The sequence below is a fragment of the Astyanax mexicanus genome, chromosome 2 (assembly GCF_023375975.1).
Source record: "Astyanax mexicanus isolate ESR-SI-001 chromosome 2, AstMex3_surface, whole genome shotgun sequence".
Taxonomy (NCBI): Eukaryota; Metazoa; Chordata; class Actinopteri; order Characiformes; family Acestrorhamphidae; genus Astyanax; species Astyanax mexicanus.
In genome coordinates, this window is record NC_064409.1 from 62,701,086 (window position 1) to 62,717,166 (window position 16,081).

The 16,081-nt window shown below is 38.8% G+C and overlaps 1 protein-coding gene across 3 annotated transcripts in view; it reads left to right on the forward strand.

The window, feature by feature from the left end:
• The window catches only part of lsp1a (lymphocyte specific protein 1 a), a 46,487-nt gene that overhangs the window by 10,839 nt on the left and 19,567 nt on the right, over nucleotides 1-16,081 (forward strand). For all 3 annotated transcript variants that reach the window (XM_022672135.2, XM_022672137.2, XM_022672136.2), the window contains exons 2-4: nucleotides 9,204-9,350; nucleotides 14,120-14,513; nucleotides 14,650-14,786. In XM_022672135.2, coding sequence (XP_022527856.2) covers nucleotides 9,204-9,350; nucleotides 14,120-14,513; nucleotides 14,650-14,786 — 678 coding nt within the window. The remainder of the gene's footprint in view (nucleotides 1-9,203; nucleotides 9,351-14,119; nucleotides 14,514-14,649; nucleotides 14,787-16,081) is intronic.

Sequence of the window (16,081 nt, forward strand, 5' to 3'; positions counted from 1 at the left end):
GTCTTGAGAAAGCTTTAGGATCACCCACACATCTACCAAACACCACACACCTTAATACTGGTCAGTGGCAGGTCCCCACAAACATAGACACTCTTCAGAGAGAGGACCCTTCCCTTGCTCCCTTGTATGCCCAAGTAGGACAGGATGATAGCACTGGGTCATTTACCTGTAAAGACAGATACATTCTAGAGAATAACATCCTTTACTTGGCAGATTCCCCTGACAAACGTATGGTTGTTCCCACAAATTGCAGACCTTTGGTTCTACACCTTGCACACACTATTCCATGGGCAGGTCACCTGGGACAGAACAAAACTTACCTTAGGATTAGCCGTCGCTTCTACTGGCCTTCTATGTATTCTGACGTCCAGAAATACTGTAGTTCATGCCCTGAATGTCAAACAACCAGCCACATTCGACATACTGACAGAGCACCTCTGCAGCCTATGCCCATTATTGCCACACCTTTCAGACGTGTAGCCATGGATATCGTAGGTCCTCTTGAAAAGAGTAGTTCTGGCTTTAGGTACATCTTAGTTGTGTGTGATTACTCCACCAGATTTCCTGAGGCTTTTCCTCTGCGCTCTATCACCACCCCCAAGGTAATCTCTGCACTAGTGCAATTCTTCTCCAGGGTGGGGTTTCCTGACGAAATCCTCACTGACCAAGGCACAAACTTTACCTCTCGACTTATGTCCCAATTCCACCAGCATCTGGGAATCACCGGAATTCGCACATCACCCTACCACGCTCAAACTGATGGCCTTGTTGAACGGTTCAATCAGACCCTGAAATCCATGTTAAAAAAGTTTGTGTCAGACATTGGAAAAGACTGGGACAAGTGGTTGCCCTTCCTGCTCTTTGCTTATCGTGAAGTACCTCAAGCTTCAACTGGGTTCTCGCCATTCGAGCTCCTGTATGGGTGGTCTGTCCAGGGACCTCTTGACCTCTTGCGCCACCAGTGGGAGAACCAGACAGAAGATGGTAAAGAGAGGGGCATTGTTGACTTTGTCTTGCAGATGAGAGATCGCCTGGAGTCCTATAGAGAGCAGGCCCGTCTTCACCTTGAGAAAGCTCAGCAAAAACAGAAAACATGGTATGACCAGAAAGCTCGTCTGCGTGAATTCAAACCTGGTCAGAAGATTCTGTTGCTGCTTCCTACCTCTTCCAACAAGCTTCTGGCAAAATGGCAAGGTCCATTTGAGGTCCTGAAGAAGCAAGGACCTGTGACCTATGAAGTGCTTCATCCTGAGAAGGGAAAGAAAACACAAACATATCATGTGAATCTGATGAGAGAATGGAAGGATCGAAAAGAACCAAACCTTGCCCTGTTGGTCCAGCATGTAGAGGAGGACGGTGAAGATGCGGTGGATCAGCTTCCCTCTTGGAGATCTTCATGTGAGCCATGTCTGCGCCATTTGACTGCTCAGCAACAAAATGGTTTAACCCTGGTATTTTACCATCATCCCTCCATTTTCCAAACAAGACCTGGATGCACTAACATGGCACAGCATTCCATTCATCTTAAAGATGACAGTCCAATCCGGCAAAGACCTTATAGAGTACCTGAAAGGCTGCTTGAACCTCTTAAGGCTGAGATTCAGACGATGCTGGATCTAGGGATCATTGAGCCCTCTGAAAGTGAATGGTGTAGCCCAATAGTGACTGTTCCAAAGCCTGATGGGTCTCTACGGGTGTGCATTGATTTCAGGAAGATCAACGCTGTTTCAAGGTTTGATGCATACCCAATGCCACGAATTGATGACCTGTTGGAAAGGCTTGGGCATGCTCAGTTCATTACAACCCTTGACCTATGCAAAGGTTATTGGCAGGTTCCTTTGGCTAAGGAATCTCGGGAATATACAGCATTCCGAACACCACTGGGGCTCTTCCAGTTCACTGTTATGCCCTTCGGACTACATGGTGCTCCAGCGACATTTCAAAGATTAATGGACCGTGTTTTAAGAGGCTGTGAAGATTACTGCTCCGCATACCTTGACGATGTGGTGATCTTCAGCAAGAGTTGGGATGAACATCTTAAGCATGTTGACGCTGTCCTTGAACACATTGCTGAAGCTGGGTTGACACTTAATGTGAACAAGTGTAAGTGGGGTCAGTTGGAAACCCAGTACCTTGGATATCAGGTGGGGAGGGGCTTGATCCAACCGCAAGTGGACAAGGTGGAAGCCATTAGGAAAAGTTCTCGTCCCCACACCAAGAAACAGGTACGCTCTTTCCTTGGCTTGGTTGGCTGGTACCGTCGACTCATTCCCCAATTTGCCACTATTGCTGCCCCACTTACTGGACTGACCCTCAAGTGTGAAAAGAATCCAGTTCGATGGACAGACGATTGTGAACGATCCTTCACAGCTCTTAAGGAAGCACTGTGCTCCAAACCAGTTCTGATCAGCCCAAACTTTTCCAGGCCATTCACGGTGCAAGTTGACGCTTCAGCAGTTGGAATTGGTGCTGTCTTACTGCAAGGTACTGAAGGTCAAGAACAACCTGTGTTGTACCTCAGTCGGAAGCTGTTGCAGAGAGAGACAAGATATTCCACAGTGGAAAAGGAAGCACTTGCTATTAAATGGGCCTTGGAGAGTCTTCGTTATTATTTGCTGGGAAGAGAATTCATTTTAGAAACTGACCACAAAGCTCTGACTTGGATACAGTCAATGAAAGACCACAACTCACGCATCACTAGGTGGTACTTGGCGCTGCAGCCTTTTTTGTTTCGAATTCGTCATAGAAGCGGACGACAAAACATCATGGCAGATTACCTTTCCCGATTGCCCACGTTGTGCAATCCAGGAGGGGTGGAGGGTGATGTGACAGAACAAACAAATTAGTTTTCAGCCCTGTTCTGTCCCTGCTGTAATTTTCTCAGTGCATACACATACACAGCTATTTTTTCCATTTAATACTAATTCCCCCTTTTAAAAGTTTAACATTCTGCTAGCTTGGTACATTTAACATATTTTACAGTTAAAAGTATGCTACTGGGAACACATTTCTGTTTTAATAGCTGCCGGTACAATTTTTGCATTTCATACACTCACCTGTACTCTCTTCCTGGTCTGGCAAAGGGCCCTACAATTGTTTTAGCTGCCCTTATATAGGGCCTGAGCAAAATTGGGGGCATGCTCACTGGGCCCATTTTGGGCCATACCATTTTGAGGGGGTTCTTTAGGGATTTTAAATATTTTAATTATTCTTTCCTTTTCTTATTTTCATGTTTATTATATTGGATTGTGGCCTATGACATGAATAATGATTATTTTGAGAATGTATTTTTCCATTGTCTGTTAATTTGATTTATTGTTTATTTTGTTTATAATTGTATCCCCCTGCAATGGAAAATCTGTTGGTTTTGGCTGGGTTGGGTAGACCAGTGGTGGCCTATTTAAGGTCTCATTTCATGTTGGATAGAAGATGGTTAAGGTTGAGATATGGTATGGTTGGTTGTCGTGTGAACCAATGTACGACTTAAGGAATATGTTGATTCCTTATGTAAATTTTTGTAAATAGATTTTGTTTTGTTTATTTTTTTTTGGTTTTCTTTTTTTTTGTTTTCTTTTGGTATTTTTCTGCATTTGTGCACCTTCACCAAATAAATTCACTTGCACTGGATGTGCTACTGCAGTTGCCATCATTTTTTCATTCAACCCACAACCTTTTTTCGGCACAACTACCCGCACCTATAAGTAAGGTGTGACATTATTTGTGTGTTTTATTAGATGTACTGGTATATCCTGCTGTGTTTCTTGCACTTGTAAACTGTCCCCAAACTCACATCTGTCTCCAGGTGACTGTTAATGTTGGATACTGTAAATATTTCCTCCTACGTTCTCTGTGCACAAATACCAGCCTCAGCTCAAAGCTCCCTAAAACATTCCTGCTCTTATACTTCCAAAGCAAAGAGAGGTTTGTCTTATACATTCCTGCAAACTATAAATCCAGCAGGTTTCACTGTTGTTAAGTGCGCATGGTGAATAAAGCGTCTCCCTGTTAGTTTAAAGGAGTTTTAAATCTCCAGTCTGCTCTGTATTAGCTGACAGATCTTTCATATTGTCAGTTTCTTTTTTTCTAACCCTCAGCAAGGCAGCTCTCTGGATCTGGAGATAGTTTATACGCTGTTCCCACTGCGATAGTGGTAGGAAATTCATAATTTTAGTCATATTTAATACCATAGCACACTTTGAAAAGCAGGGGTTTGATTTAATTTGATTTAAAATGTATGTATCATTTCCACATGTGTAAAAAGGGGAACATCAATAAAATTATACTCAAAAGCAAGCAAATTAAAAAAGAATAACTCTGTTATTGCAACCGTGATGTGTATATTTATAAAATAATACTTTCCACATGAATGTTTTGAATGTAATGTATTTTTTTTATATGGAACCACTTTAAAATAAGTCAAGTTAATGTAGCTTTGTGGTGTACTGTTGGTAAGTTATTAATGCAGCATTACTAAGGTTGGGCGATACAGCAAAAAATATATAATATATCAATATTTGACAGATATTTTTTACAATATATAATATTTATTGTGTTATTAACTTATTAATACCAGACCAAATGCACAAGAAGTGGAAGGTTCTTACAAACTGCTGTTAAAAGACTATCTAAAAATATTTGCAGCCTTGGAAAAAAAAACATGTAGGTTCTCATTATTATTTAAGCTCTGATGAAATCCACAAAATACTCTGAAAAAACACTTTTGTATTACAAAACATAATTTTATGCATTTACATATATCTGTTTAACCAGGTCAGAAGCAAATGAATCTCCCAATCTCAATTACCTAGTAAGAAGTAATAAGCTGTAGGTAAGGTAAAATTGTTTTTAATAAGGCATAAAACAGCACAACTAATCAGGATACAGTCATTTATAAATTGCTGCTATTAGAGAATAATCTTAAATTTCACATAATTTAAAAAAAAAAAATAATTTTAAATAATATAAAAAAAACTGTCAGCTTTTATTAGCACAGTGTCAAACTCTGATGAAGAATGAGGCCAGTAGAAATGTAGGACCAATATTAAATATTGTGCTACTTGCTATATTATGCTATAATATTACATGAACTTTTTGTTACTTTTTTGGAGATTCAAAGTTTTTTAAAGTGTCACTAAATCGGTGTTTATGACATGATGACTAAAAACAGCGTGTTTAATTATAATGGATAGAAAGAGGTGTGGCTATGGCTATTTTGCACATTAATACTTTGCATAATTGTATTGTTCATGTAAAATAGATCAGCTTGACAGTAATCATAGTAACAAAAAAGCTGATGACATTTTTCATTTTATTTTTATGGCCATCTTCTATCTTTGTCTGACACTCAATTACACACACATAAACACAAACACACAAACACACACACCCCAGAGTGACCAGTTTGCCTCTGCAGCCACCGAGTGACTCTTGCTGTCTCGTGCTACATGTTCAGTCTTGCTCTGCTCTGCTGTGAATTAGCAAATACAACACAATAGCCAGAAGCATTCCCTCAGCAAAAGTGAAGCCCACTCCCCTCCTCTCCTCTCCGCTGTTCTGCCCCTGGGCTTTGCAGCATTATGCTTATGAAGCAGAGTCAACAGAGTGTCGAGAAAGGTGATATATGCGGAACGTCGGCCAGATTCTTGCTCTTTTTTTATTCTCTTCCCCCCGGTGAGAGCGAGAACTGCGTGAGAATAAGCAGCCGTCTGTTCTGTGACTTCGCACACTGAATATTTAGACTGTACTGGAAATGAGTCGGCAGAGGACAAAAAATGGCTTCCAGTCAGCTCGACGGAGACACACGCTGTGTGTTCCGACAAGAATGAAAGAATAGAGCGATTTGTGGGCCTGTCTCTGCTAGACAAATCACAGCAAGACGGATGACCTCATCTCCGAAAGTTGACGTCATACAGGTGGCCTGTGCCAGAAATGAAATAATCCCACTGTACTGATTAAAAGGTTTCAATAATAAGGGTCTATAAAAAAGGCTTTGGGTTGAAACAGTTGATCTCACCGCATGCCTTTTCTGTGTCAATAGACCCTTTGAAGCTTGTTTCCATGCTGTGGTGGTGCTCTCTTTTTTAGTACTGTAGTGAACTTTTAAATGTTAATGAATAGAGATTTAGCTCAGATCTGCTGGGCTGTGTCTGTGCTGTGACTTATGGTTGTGACTGCATGTAATACACTGAAAAAAAAAAGTTTTGCAACTTTTTGCATTTGCTTTTTTAAGTAAATTTAATTTCAGATAAATTTAAGTAACTTCAACTTGGTTTTAAGACTTAAATGTTACATAGAGTAAATAAGTGAACTGAACTTCAGTCAATCCTTTCTTTTAGTAAACTTTACTTAATTTATTTTTGCTGAATCAATCCCTTCTTTTAGTAACTTTTACTTAATTTCTGCATACAGTATTACCTAATTACAATTACTTAATTTATAGTACTCAAATAATTTATGATATATATAATATAATTTCTGAAATGTAAATATTTTTAGTTAAAACACACATATTACGCTGTCTCAACACATGGATGGCAAGTAATAAAAAGAAAGTATTACGTGCCATCCATGAGTTGAAAAAGTGTAATATGTGTGTTTTAATTAAAAATATTAACATTTCATACATATTATGTATCGTAAATTATTTAGGTAATTCAGTGAAGTTTACTAAAAGAAAGGATTGACTGAAGTTCAGTCCACTTATTTACTCTACGTAACATTTAAGTCTTGAAAAGAGTGTTACTTACATTTATTTGAAATTAAATTTACTTAAAAAAAGCAAATGCAGAAAGTTGCAAAACTTTTTTAAAGTAAATTTTACGCATCATTTTTTTCAGTGTATGAAACCTGAAAGCGAAAGGGAAAAAAGGATAAAGAAAGAGAGAGAAAGAGTGTGAGTGCTCCTATACTGCAGTGGTCCAGCTGGCTTGTAACCCTTTCACCCCTTTACCCTCACTTCCCATGCTACTTTCCCTTCCTGTGAGAATGCCCGAGGACATGGCTTGGCTTGGTCAGACGTATCACAGTGCTGAGCGCAGGGGAAAGTAAAACGTTTAGCAGGCTAGAACACATGTCCCTTTACAACAAAACAGCTAATACAAGAATGTGTCGGAGTGGGGGGGCGAGACAGCCCCTATTTGTGATCATGGGGAAAACTTATGGACCTCCCCTGCAATACATGTTGTTAGGGCAAGCTGTAAAGCCATTGGAGCAGACGGTGACTCTACTGGTAGGCAGGTCTGGTATGCGTTAAGGGTCCATTAGTGACCTATGCTTGCCTTTAATTGATCCAGAAGCTACAGTGGGGGTGTTTATTGTAATATGACACTAAAGCAGCCAGATGGAATCTGGTATCAACGTCTCCCTCAGGACTGAGAGCCACAGGCCAGAGGGGAACCCCTACAGCAGACGAATAATTTGCTTTTATTTGATAGTTATTGACTCTTAACTTTCGCCAATTTAGCTTTTACCTCAAAATGCAGTGATTTGCCCAAATAATAATCCTCGTTCTGGTGAGTTACACAAGGCTTTCTGGTTTAGTCTAAACACACTTTCCTCTCCCACAACCGCAAACATGTACACACACGTGCTTACACATGCCCAGGGATTATGTGTGGCCAATGAATGTATGTCTCTGTGTGTGTCTATGTGTGTGTGTGTGTTTACTTGTTGGATAAACACAGGGATGCATCAGCATCTCCATTGTGTATGTGTGTGGGATGTCACTGCTCAATCACGGCTGTTGTTGAACCCAGAAGCAGATGTTCCACTGGCTCTTCCTCTCTCTCCTCCTGCAGATTTAATGAGCCATTGTTTAGAGAATCTTCTGGAGACACTGAGGATGAGTCAGTAAGCAGGGCTGCTATGGACTGAGGGGTTCTTATTATTCTGATTAAAGTAGGGGAACAGTGGTTCTTCCATTCTTAGACCCACATATGCGGTTATCCTTGATTAGGAGAGGAGGAGTTTATTGTATAGTTCTTATCACTATGTGAAATGTACCATTTGGTATCCTGGTCATCCAGTTTGATCCAGTAGATACTAGAATCCAAAATGTAATGTCAGCAGGAGACTTTGGCTACATAAATTGGCTACATGAATTGAGGAAATTGAGGAGATTTGCTCCCTGCAAAGTTAGTAATGTTTAAAGTAAAAGATAATTTTTTTTATATCATCAAATATTGTAAATCAACGTATCTATTCCTATACAGTAGTGCAGGTCAGGATGATTAATAGCATTTTAAGGTTAGCACTTAAGTAAACTGCTCCATGAGCTAAGCTCACTAGCAATCAGATGCTTTTATCATACTTAAATTCACTCTAAAGCTTACTCAGTGGGATCACTAAGGTTTTTGGTTCAAATTGTAAAGAAATCTCTTGTTAGATAGCCAAATGTATCTAACTTAGTCACATAGTTTTGAGCTGTCTTTGCACGCAAACACTGTAGTCTAGTCCATGCAGAAAAGTACTGCCAACAGAATACAACTTTCTGGAGCTGAGAAACATGAAGCACCATTATGGCACCATGTCCAATGCCAGAGGTGGACTAGAGAGATATACACCTCCAGGATTGAGCTGTGGAGCAGTGGAACTGTGTTCTCTGGAATGACGAAGCTTCATCCAATACTTTTGAGATGAGCTGAGAAATGAGGTGGGGGGTGGTGATCATTCAAGCCTTCCCTGGGCTTCAGATTAAAAAATATAGAAGATGCGATGAATATGCAAGTGTCCCAATACTTTTTCAATATAGTGTGAGCCTAATTTCTCACCCTCATCCAGAATATTGGGATAACATGCATCTAATTTACATATTGTACAGATTTAAAAGCTTGTCAAATGTACCCAAGCCTAGTTAATTTCCTATGATTAGTTCCTATGTTCAGGTGAAACTTAGGGAAGGTATCTAATGGCTGTCATTGACCATTAGAGCAAGAGTTAATATTGTTACAGAATAAGAGTTGTTGTGTTTTATGTTTTCTTCTATTCACCAAAAAGTGAAAGATTATTTTATTTTTACATTTAAACTTATGTCAGCAGTTCATTTTGTTCATGGAGCCTGTTTATTTTGTTTAGCATTGTTTCAGTATTTCAGTGTTCAAACTTGAGTTTAAAAAAAGCAGTTAATCTACTTGTTACCACAAGAAGTAATTTGTTTAGTTTAAACTGAACATATTTTTTACACTGAGGCTATTCTCTCTCCGCAGAGTGACAGCCCAGCGCAGTATCGAAGATGCAGAGGAGATCGAGAGGGAGCGGCGGCGCAGGGCTCGAGAGTCTCTCCGGAAGGAACGAAGCCTCACTGGATCTTCTGGGTCCCCTCAGGACGGCTCGGGACCAACAGAGGAGTGCCTGTGAGTTAACTATTACCTTTTAATATGGTTAGATTTAGTTTATCTTTTCTTCTTCCTATGTAGCATTAGTCTAGTACAGTGTCTCTGAACCCTACCCTGCCCATTTTAGTGGTTTCCCTGCCTTAATACTTACATTGACGCTCTAAAAGAGCCTGTTAATAAGCTGATTAGTTGAATCAGGTGTATTGAAAAAAAAAAGGTAAAGCAATAAATGTGCAGGACAGGGTGCCTCCGACAAGTGGGTTGAGAAAGAATGATCATGTAGAAATTATAGTACTTTCTTTATATCTCTCTCTCTCCCTCTGTCTGTCTTTCACTCTCTATAACCTTCTCTTTCTCTCTCACTCACTCCCTCACTCACTCATTCTGTACCTACCCTTTCATTATTACCTAAGCAGTAAAGAATGTATACTACAGCAGGTCTGGGGAAAGGGCTGCTTGGCCCTCTTGCCCTCAGCACAGGATTCGCTCTTTATTGGGGCCTACTGCTTCCATTTTGCATCAGAGAAGCATAATTATGGGCCGCCTGGCCACGGGCCACACCTCTCAGACGTGCAGAGAGAGACGCAGATTTCTGGCCCTCATGAGTCAAACTGTTTAGAGTAGAGAACAAGTTGATTTTGTGCGCTCTGTAATTATGTTTTAATCAGAGAAAGAAGAGTCCTGGCTTTAGACTTGAGAGTTTTCGAGTACTTGCAAGGACCTGTTGTGTACATCCACACGTTAACGTTTCAAGTGCACAATTTGAACAAAAGTATTGGGTATGGCTGCACGATATATCGCTTAGGCATCGTCATCGCGATGAGCGCATGCGCAATAGTCACATTGCAGAACATGCAATGTCACCTAAGGCAATTAAATCAAACACGTCATGTTGCAGTGTTTTGATTCTTGACACAAGAAGTAGATACACAGTGTTGTCTCTGTGTCTGTGTAAGTAACAGGATGCTGCTGCCTGAGAAGCATGAGGTGGAAGGGGAGTGCAAGCGGTAATCAGAAGTCACAGCACAGTTTTCCGCAGACATTTCCAGTTACAGCTGAATTTACGCTTTTAATCCCAGAAAGCTCTTATTTACCTTTTAAAAATCCATTTAAATGCCTAATTAAAGGACCGATTACTGTTGTTTTGCTGTTTTCCTCGGATTTTAAGTGTTCTGCGCTTTTAATTGAATTAAAAATTGAATTGAATTGATCAGTCCAGAAGCGAGACAGTGCACGGGTGGGGGCGGTGCTGGTCATGGGCCCTGCATTGTTTAATATTGCGATATATATAGTCGAAAAAAGAACATTTGCAATGGAATTTTTTTCCAATGACTTGCAGCCCTAGTATTGGTAGGCATTGGTTTGAAATCAGTCCCCCTTTTAAAGATCTAACAGCAGGTGTGGAACTATGCTTCTCAGTGGAAATGACCCCGCTCTGTAACTTTACTTGGTCTGCCACTTTCTGTCTGAGTTGCTGTGGCTCTTATCAATTTCCACTATCCAATAACACCACTCACAGTTGTTAATGGAGGGAAGAAATTTCACCAGCTGACTGGTTGTGGTGATGCCATCCCTTTAGTACGAGTGCTTTAGTGTAATGAGTTAAGTGAGCTCTTTAAAACAATCCATTCTTTCACCAGTATTTGTAACAGAAACAGCAGACTGCATGGCTAGCTGCTTGATCTTATAAACATGTGTCAATGGTACTCTATGAAACACCTGATTTCAATGACTTGCATGTCCATATGATGTAGCTATAAAACACATTCATGCTTAATGTCCTTGTTCACTTTATTACATTTCCATTTAAATATTTAGCCTGGCCAAAGCCAAGCTATTTTTATGGAACCTGCTCTTACCTGACATTATTATAAGGTTTCGTTTGATGGATTTTTATTTGATGGAAATAAGCTTTAATCATTCACCAGAACCTGCTCTGCATTCCTTTCAAGCAGCACCCTGACAGATGAAAAACATTTTCATTTCAGGTTATTTTAATGAATAGAGACTTGTCAGGGATACAGTTGGTGCCATTAAAACGGACATGCTTCACTTTCTCTGGTTTCACTAAATGAGATATTGCTGAGAGCTGAAGTACAGCAGGTGATTTAGCTTTGGTCAGGACTCTAAGAGGCTTGTAAAGGTGCAGTGGAAGCAGGTTGTTACATTTGCGGCAAGAACAAAAATGTAAAAACTAAGAACTAAAAAAGAAGTATGAGAAAATAAGATGTACAGCTCTGGAAAAAATTAAAAGAACTTTCCTCACACACACCTTTGCGTTGTTTTATGCTATAAACTACAGACAACATTTCTCCCACATTTCAAATAAAAATATTGTAATTTAGAGCATTTATTTACAGAAAAGGAGAAATAGCTGAATAACAAACAAGATGCAGAGCTTTCAGACCTCAAATAATGCAAAGAAAACAAGTTGACATTCATAAAATTTTAGGGGTTCAGAAATCAATATTTGGTGAAATAAACCTTGTTTTAATCACAGTTTTCATGCATCTTGACATGTTCTCCTCCACTAGTCTTACACACTGCTTTTGGGCAACTTTATGCCACTCCTGGTGCAAAAATTCAAGCAGTTCAGCTTTGATGGCTTGTGATCATCCATGTCCTTCTTGATTATATTCTTGTTTCAATTCACAGATATAACATATATAAAAATCACCATATCATAATACACACATTATACTATCATACTTTTTTCACCATCAATTTAGAGCTAATATTTGTAGGTGTATCTGCTCTGGAGTCATCTAAGACTTCGATCTTTACATGATTTTTAGAGTGATGTTTAGCGCTCTGTAGTCAGTCTGCATCATTAGTTAGTAACATGTATTTGGAATCATTCTGATGATGACGACCTCTACTGTTGCAGGTGTGGGAATATGAAGTATTATGTAATATCAGGTGTTGGAAAATGGAGTATTGTGTAATATCAGGTGTTGGAAAATGGAGTATTGTGTAATATCAGGTGTTGGTATGAGAGGTGTTAAGTCATTTCAGATGTTCTCCACACCTTCCTCACTTGTAGGTGATAGTGAGATCTGGCTGCCGTGTTGCAAGAGAACAACAACAACAAAGGCACTCCTGGGTTCTCCAACATCTGTTTCCTCGGATCACGTTTGAAGCTGAGCGCCGGTCTTAATAGATGGGCAGAATGACTTCAGCGCATAGTTTTATCACTGAGCATTTGTTGCCGTATACCGCTACAGGTGTGGGCTCCATATGGTGCCTGTCCTGATGAAGTCTGTGCACGCTTCAGTGGCTGTTACCTTGGCCACAGTTCTCATGGAGTGATTATATAGGGCAGCAGAGATTGTAAAACAGTGCACCGGCCTCTACAGGAATTAATCTGTTTTTAAATTCCCCTCCTGTGCTTTGTGTGCACTAGGCAGTATGACTGAAAACTCTTATTTTGAAATGCTTTAGAGAAATTCTGTTATTTTCAGAAATAATTGCGATAAACAATATTATAGTATTTTTAAGACAATTTTATGAAACTGATATAATCATCATAATTTGCAAAAATCATATATATGCATCTCTAGATAATATAATAACATTAAAACAAAACACAGTTATATCATTTTAAATCTATTAAATATTACTAATTAGTAGACTAAGTAAACATAAATAAAACTATTGAGGTTATGTCCATTTATTGCATTAAAAGTCAGTTGCATTAAAAGGTGACAGGCCTACTGAAAGCACTAATAAAGCATAATAGTAAAATATCAGTATGTATTTGTAACACTACAAATAAACTCTAAACAGCATTGTATGATGTTTGTTTAATTAAAATTTAATAAAAAAAAAATAAAGTTTCTATTATATACTGTAGTATAGTATAATGCATGTATTATGATATGGTCATTTTTATATCTGGTATAAATATAATGTTTTAAAATAAAGCTCTGGAAATAAAAAAGAGACGACTCAAAAATGATAAGTTTCTTTTTTCCCAAATTGAAAACCTCTGAAATATAATCAAGAGGAAGATGGATGATCACAAGCATTATAGCAAGCTGAACTGCTTGAATGTTTGCACCAGGAGTGGCATAAAGTTATCCAAAAGCAGTGTGTAAGACTGGTGGAGGAGAACATGCCAAGATGCATGAAAACTGTGATTAAAAACTAGGGTTATTGCACCAAATATTAATTTCTCAACTCTTAAAACTTTATGAATATGAACTTGTTTTCTTTGCATTTTTTGAGATCTGAAAGCTCTGCATCTTTTTTTTATTATTTCAGCCATTTCTCATTTCATGCAAATAAATGCTCTAAATGACAATATTTTGATTTGGAATTTGGGAGAAATGTTCTTTGTAGTTTATAGAATAAAACAACAATGTTCATTTTACTCAAACATATACCTATAAATATCAAAATCAGAGAAACTGATTGAGAACCTGGATGTATTGACTCTCATTCTCATTTTTACCTTTCCATCTCTCTCAATCCTCTCATCACAGTCTGATCTTAAGATGTGGCTTCAGCACATCAGTTCATGTCTCAGAGGCATGACGGCATTTTAGACTGGGTTTGGCACCTAAAGTTAAAAAATACAGTTGGCAGAGCCTGTTCCACGCTGGCTCTGGATGACAGAATGTGGTTCTCTTCTATGAAATCTGAGAATTTTTCTAACACCTGCATAATCACGCTCTCAACTGTTTTCATTTTACTCCGACAATTTTTTTTTTTTTTTTTGCTCTAAATGCAAAAGCGTAAAGTCTCATGTTGTGCCACACATCTGAAACCAATGCTTTTAACTACAGTTATCACAGCGGTCTGAAGCCCAGCAGCCCTGGAGGTCTGGAGGAAGACGAAGGCTTCAGTGACTGGACCCAGAGACTAGAGCGAGACAGACGAGCCAGGCAGGAGGAGAACGGCCCCAGAGAGGAGGACCTGGAGGTGGAAAGAACCATGAACGGAGCAACAAAAAGAGAAGACAAGATCAGCTCCAGCGTACTGACTCAACCACTTAAGGCCCAATACCAAGTGGAGGAAGAGGAGGAGTACCAGCCCGTGAAGAAGAGCAGTGTGAAGCGGATGCAGTTTGGAGAGAGACAGAGCAGCTTCAAGGACAAAGAGGCAGAAGAATGGAAGGAAGAGGTGACGAGAATAAACAAGAGACAAGAGGAAGATCCAAGACCACACGCTGAGGAGAAGGCAAGAGTCAAAATAATACTTTTTTTTCTAAATTGTATATTTTCATTTATACAAATGTGATAAATGTGTCATATGCACTTCCAATTTGCTATATTTAATTCTGTTTACATTGTGCTTATCTCCTTGACCTTTGCAGGTGAAGAGACAGGAAGTAAAGGTCTCATACACATCCAAAGTCTTCCTGCAGCACGACAGGATGCCCAGTGCCAACAATGAGGACACTGCTGGAGAGGAAGTGACTTCACAGCTGTTTAAAACCAAAAAGACTGTGAGGTGAGTGGAACAACATTCATCTCTCTGTGTGCCGTGATCATAGGAAAAGAAAACACAGGCAGTGCATATATTAAACATATTACTAAGATGTTTGGTCTGGTGTTAGGATTTGCACACAGTATTAACAGCTCCATTAAAAGCTGTGTACATTTCTTTACAGCACTCTGTCCTTCACCTTAACTCATGAAGTTCCTAGGTGACATATACTGGACATTCTGACAGCTTCACTATAAAGGACAGTATGTGAATCTGTGTTAGTTCATCTGATCATATTTACAGAGTGTAGGTGAGCTAAGTTAGGGCTGGAGATAAAAGTAGCTTCTTATAAAAGTGGATTTTGGCTTCTAAATGTCCGTTTCAACCACTTTAAGAATTCAAATGTTTAATTATTTTTTTTACATTATATAGAACTAGTTCTGACACCATTTCTAGAACAAAATGTTAAAATACATGTTATAAAGTTGCTGTTGTGCCATTTGTGTTATGTGAGGATTTTAGCCTTATAATATTTACGGTTATGTGCCCACAATAGAAAAAACATGAATGAATTTATCAGATGTAATTTTGAATTTGGTATCAATATTCAGAGGTGAGTCTGGGCTCTTATGGGTTAAAATGTAGAATATTTGTTCATTTGTAAATAATTATCTTTTGTAGAGCCTCTAGTTATTAATCTTCAGAAATATTGAGTATATTATTTGCTAACTAATATTACCACTGTTCCAAAAGTCACATATATCTTGCAAATGGTAATTTCACACAAGAAATAGATTTGTTTTAATGTTGTTTTAAGGTTATAATAAATCTAGAGACATTATTAAAGGTCTCATTTCATTGTTTTTAAATTCATTTTAAAATGTCTAGTTCTGGTACTCTACTTGTAGTATGAATGAATGAGAGGTGAGCCGTTTTTTTGTGAAACAAAAGTGCTCCAGTGTTTCTGTTTAGCCCTGCTGTAGTTCACTGAATTAGTGGTCTCTGAGGAAAGACAGGATTTTGAATATTCATACATGTAAATATATCGCCTCTGATTGGCTAACAGCATTGCAGCTGCCTTCCCCCACAGTCAATTTTACAGCTCTAAAACGCAAAGGACAATATATTTTCAGAGATACAGCTTTAGTTGTAAAGATACAACACTGAGTGATTAAGTAAACATCACTTAACATCAGACTCTCAGCGGCCAAGCTGCTCTCACATGATGTGAAAAAGAAAAGCTGCTGTAATAATGATTTAGAAAAATAAGAACAGAAAAAATGAGACCTGTTTGGACGTTGTTTTTGGATGGTTATGAT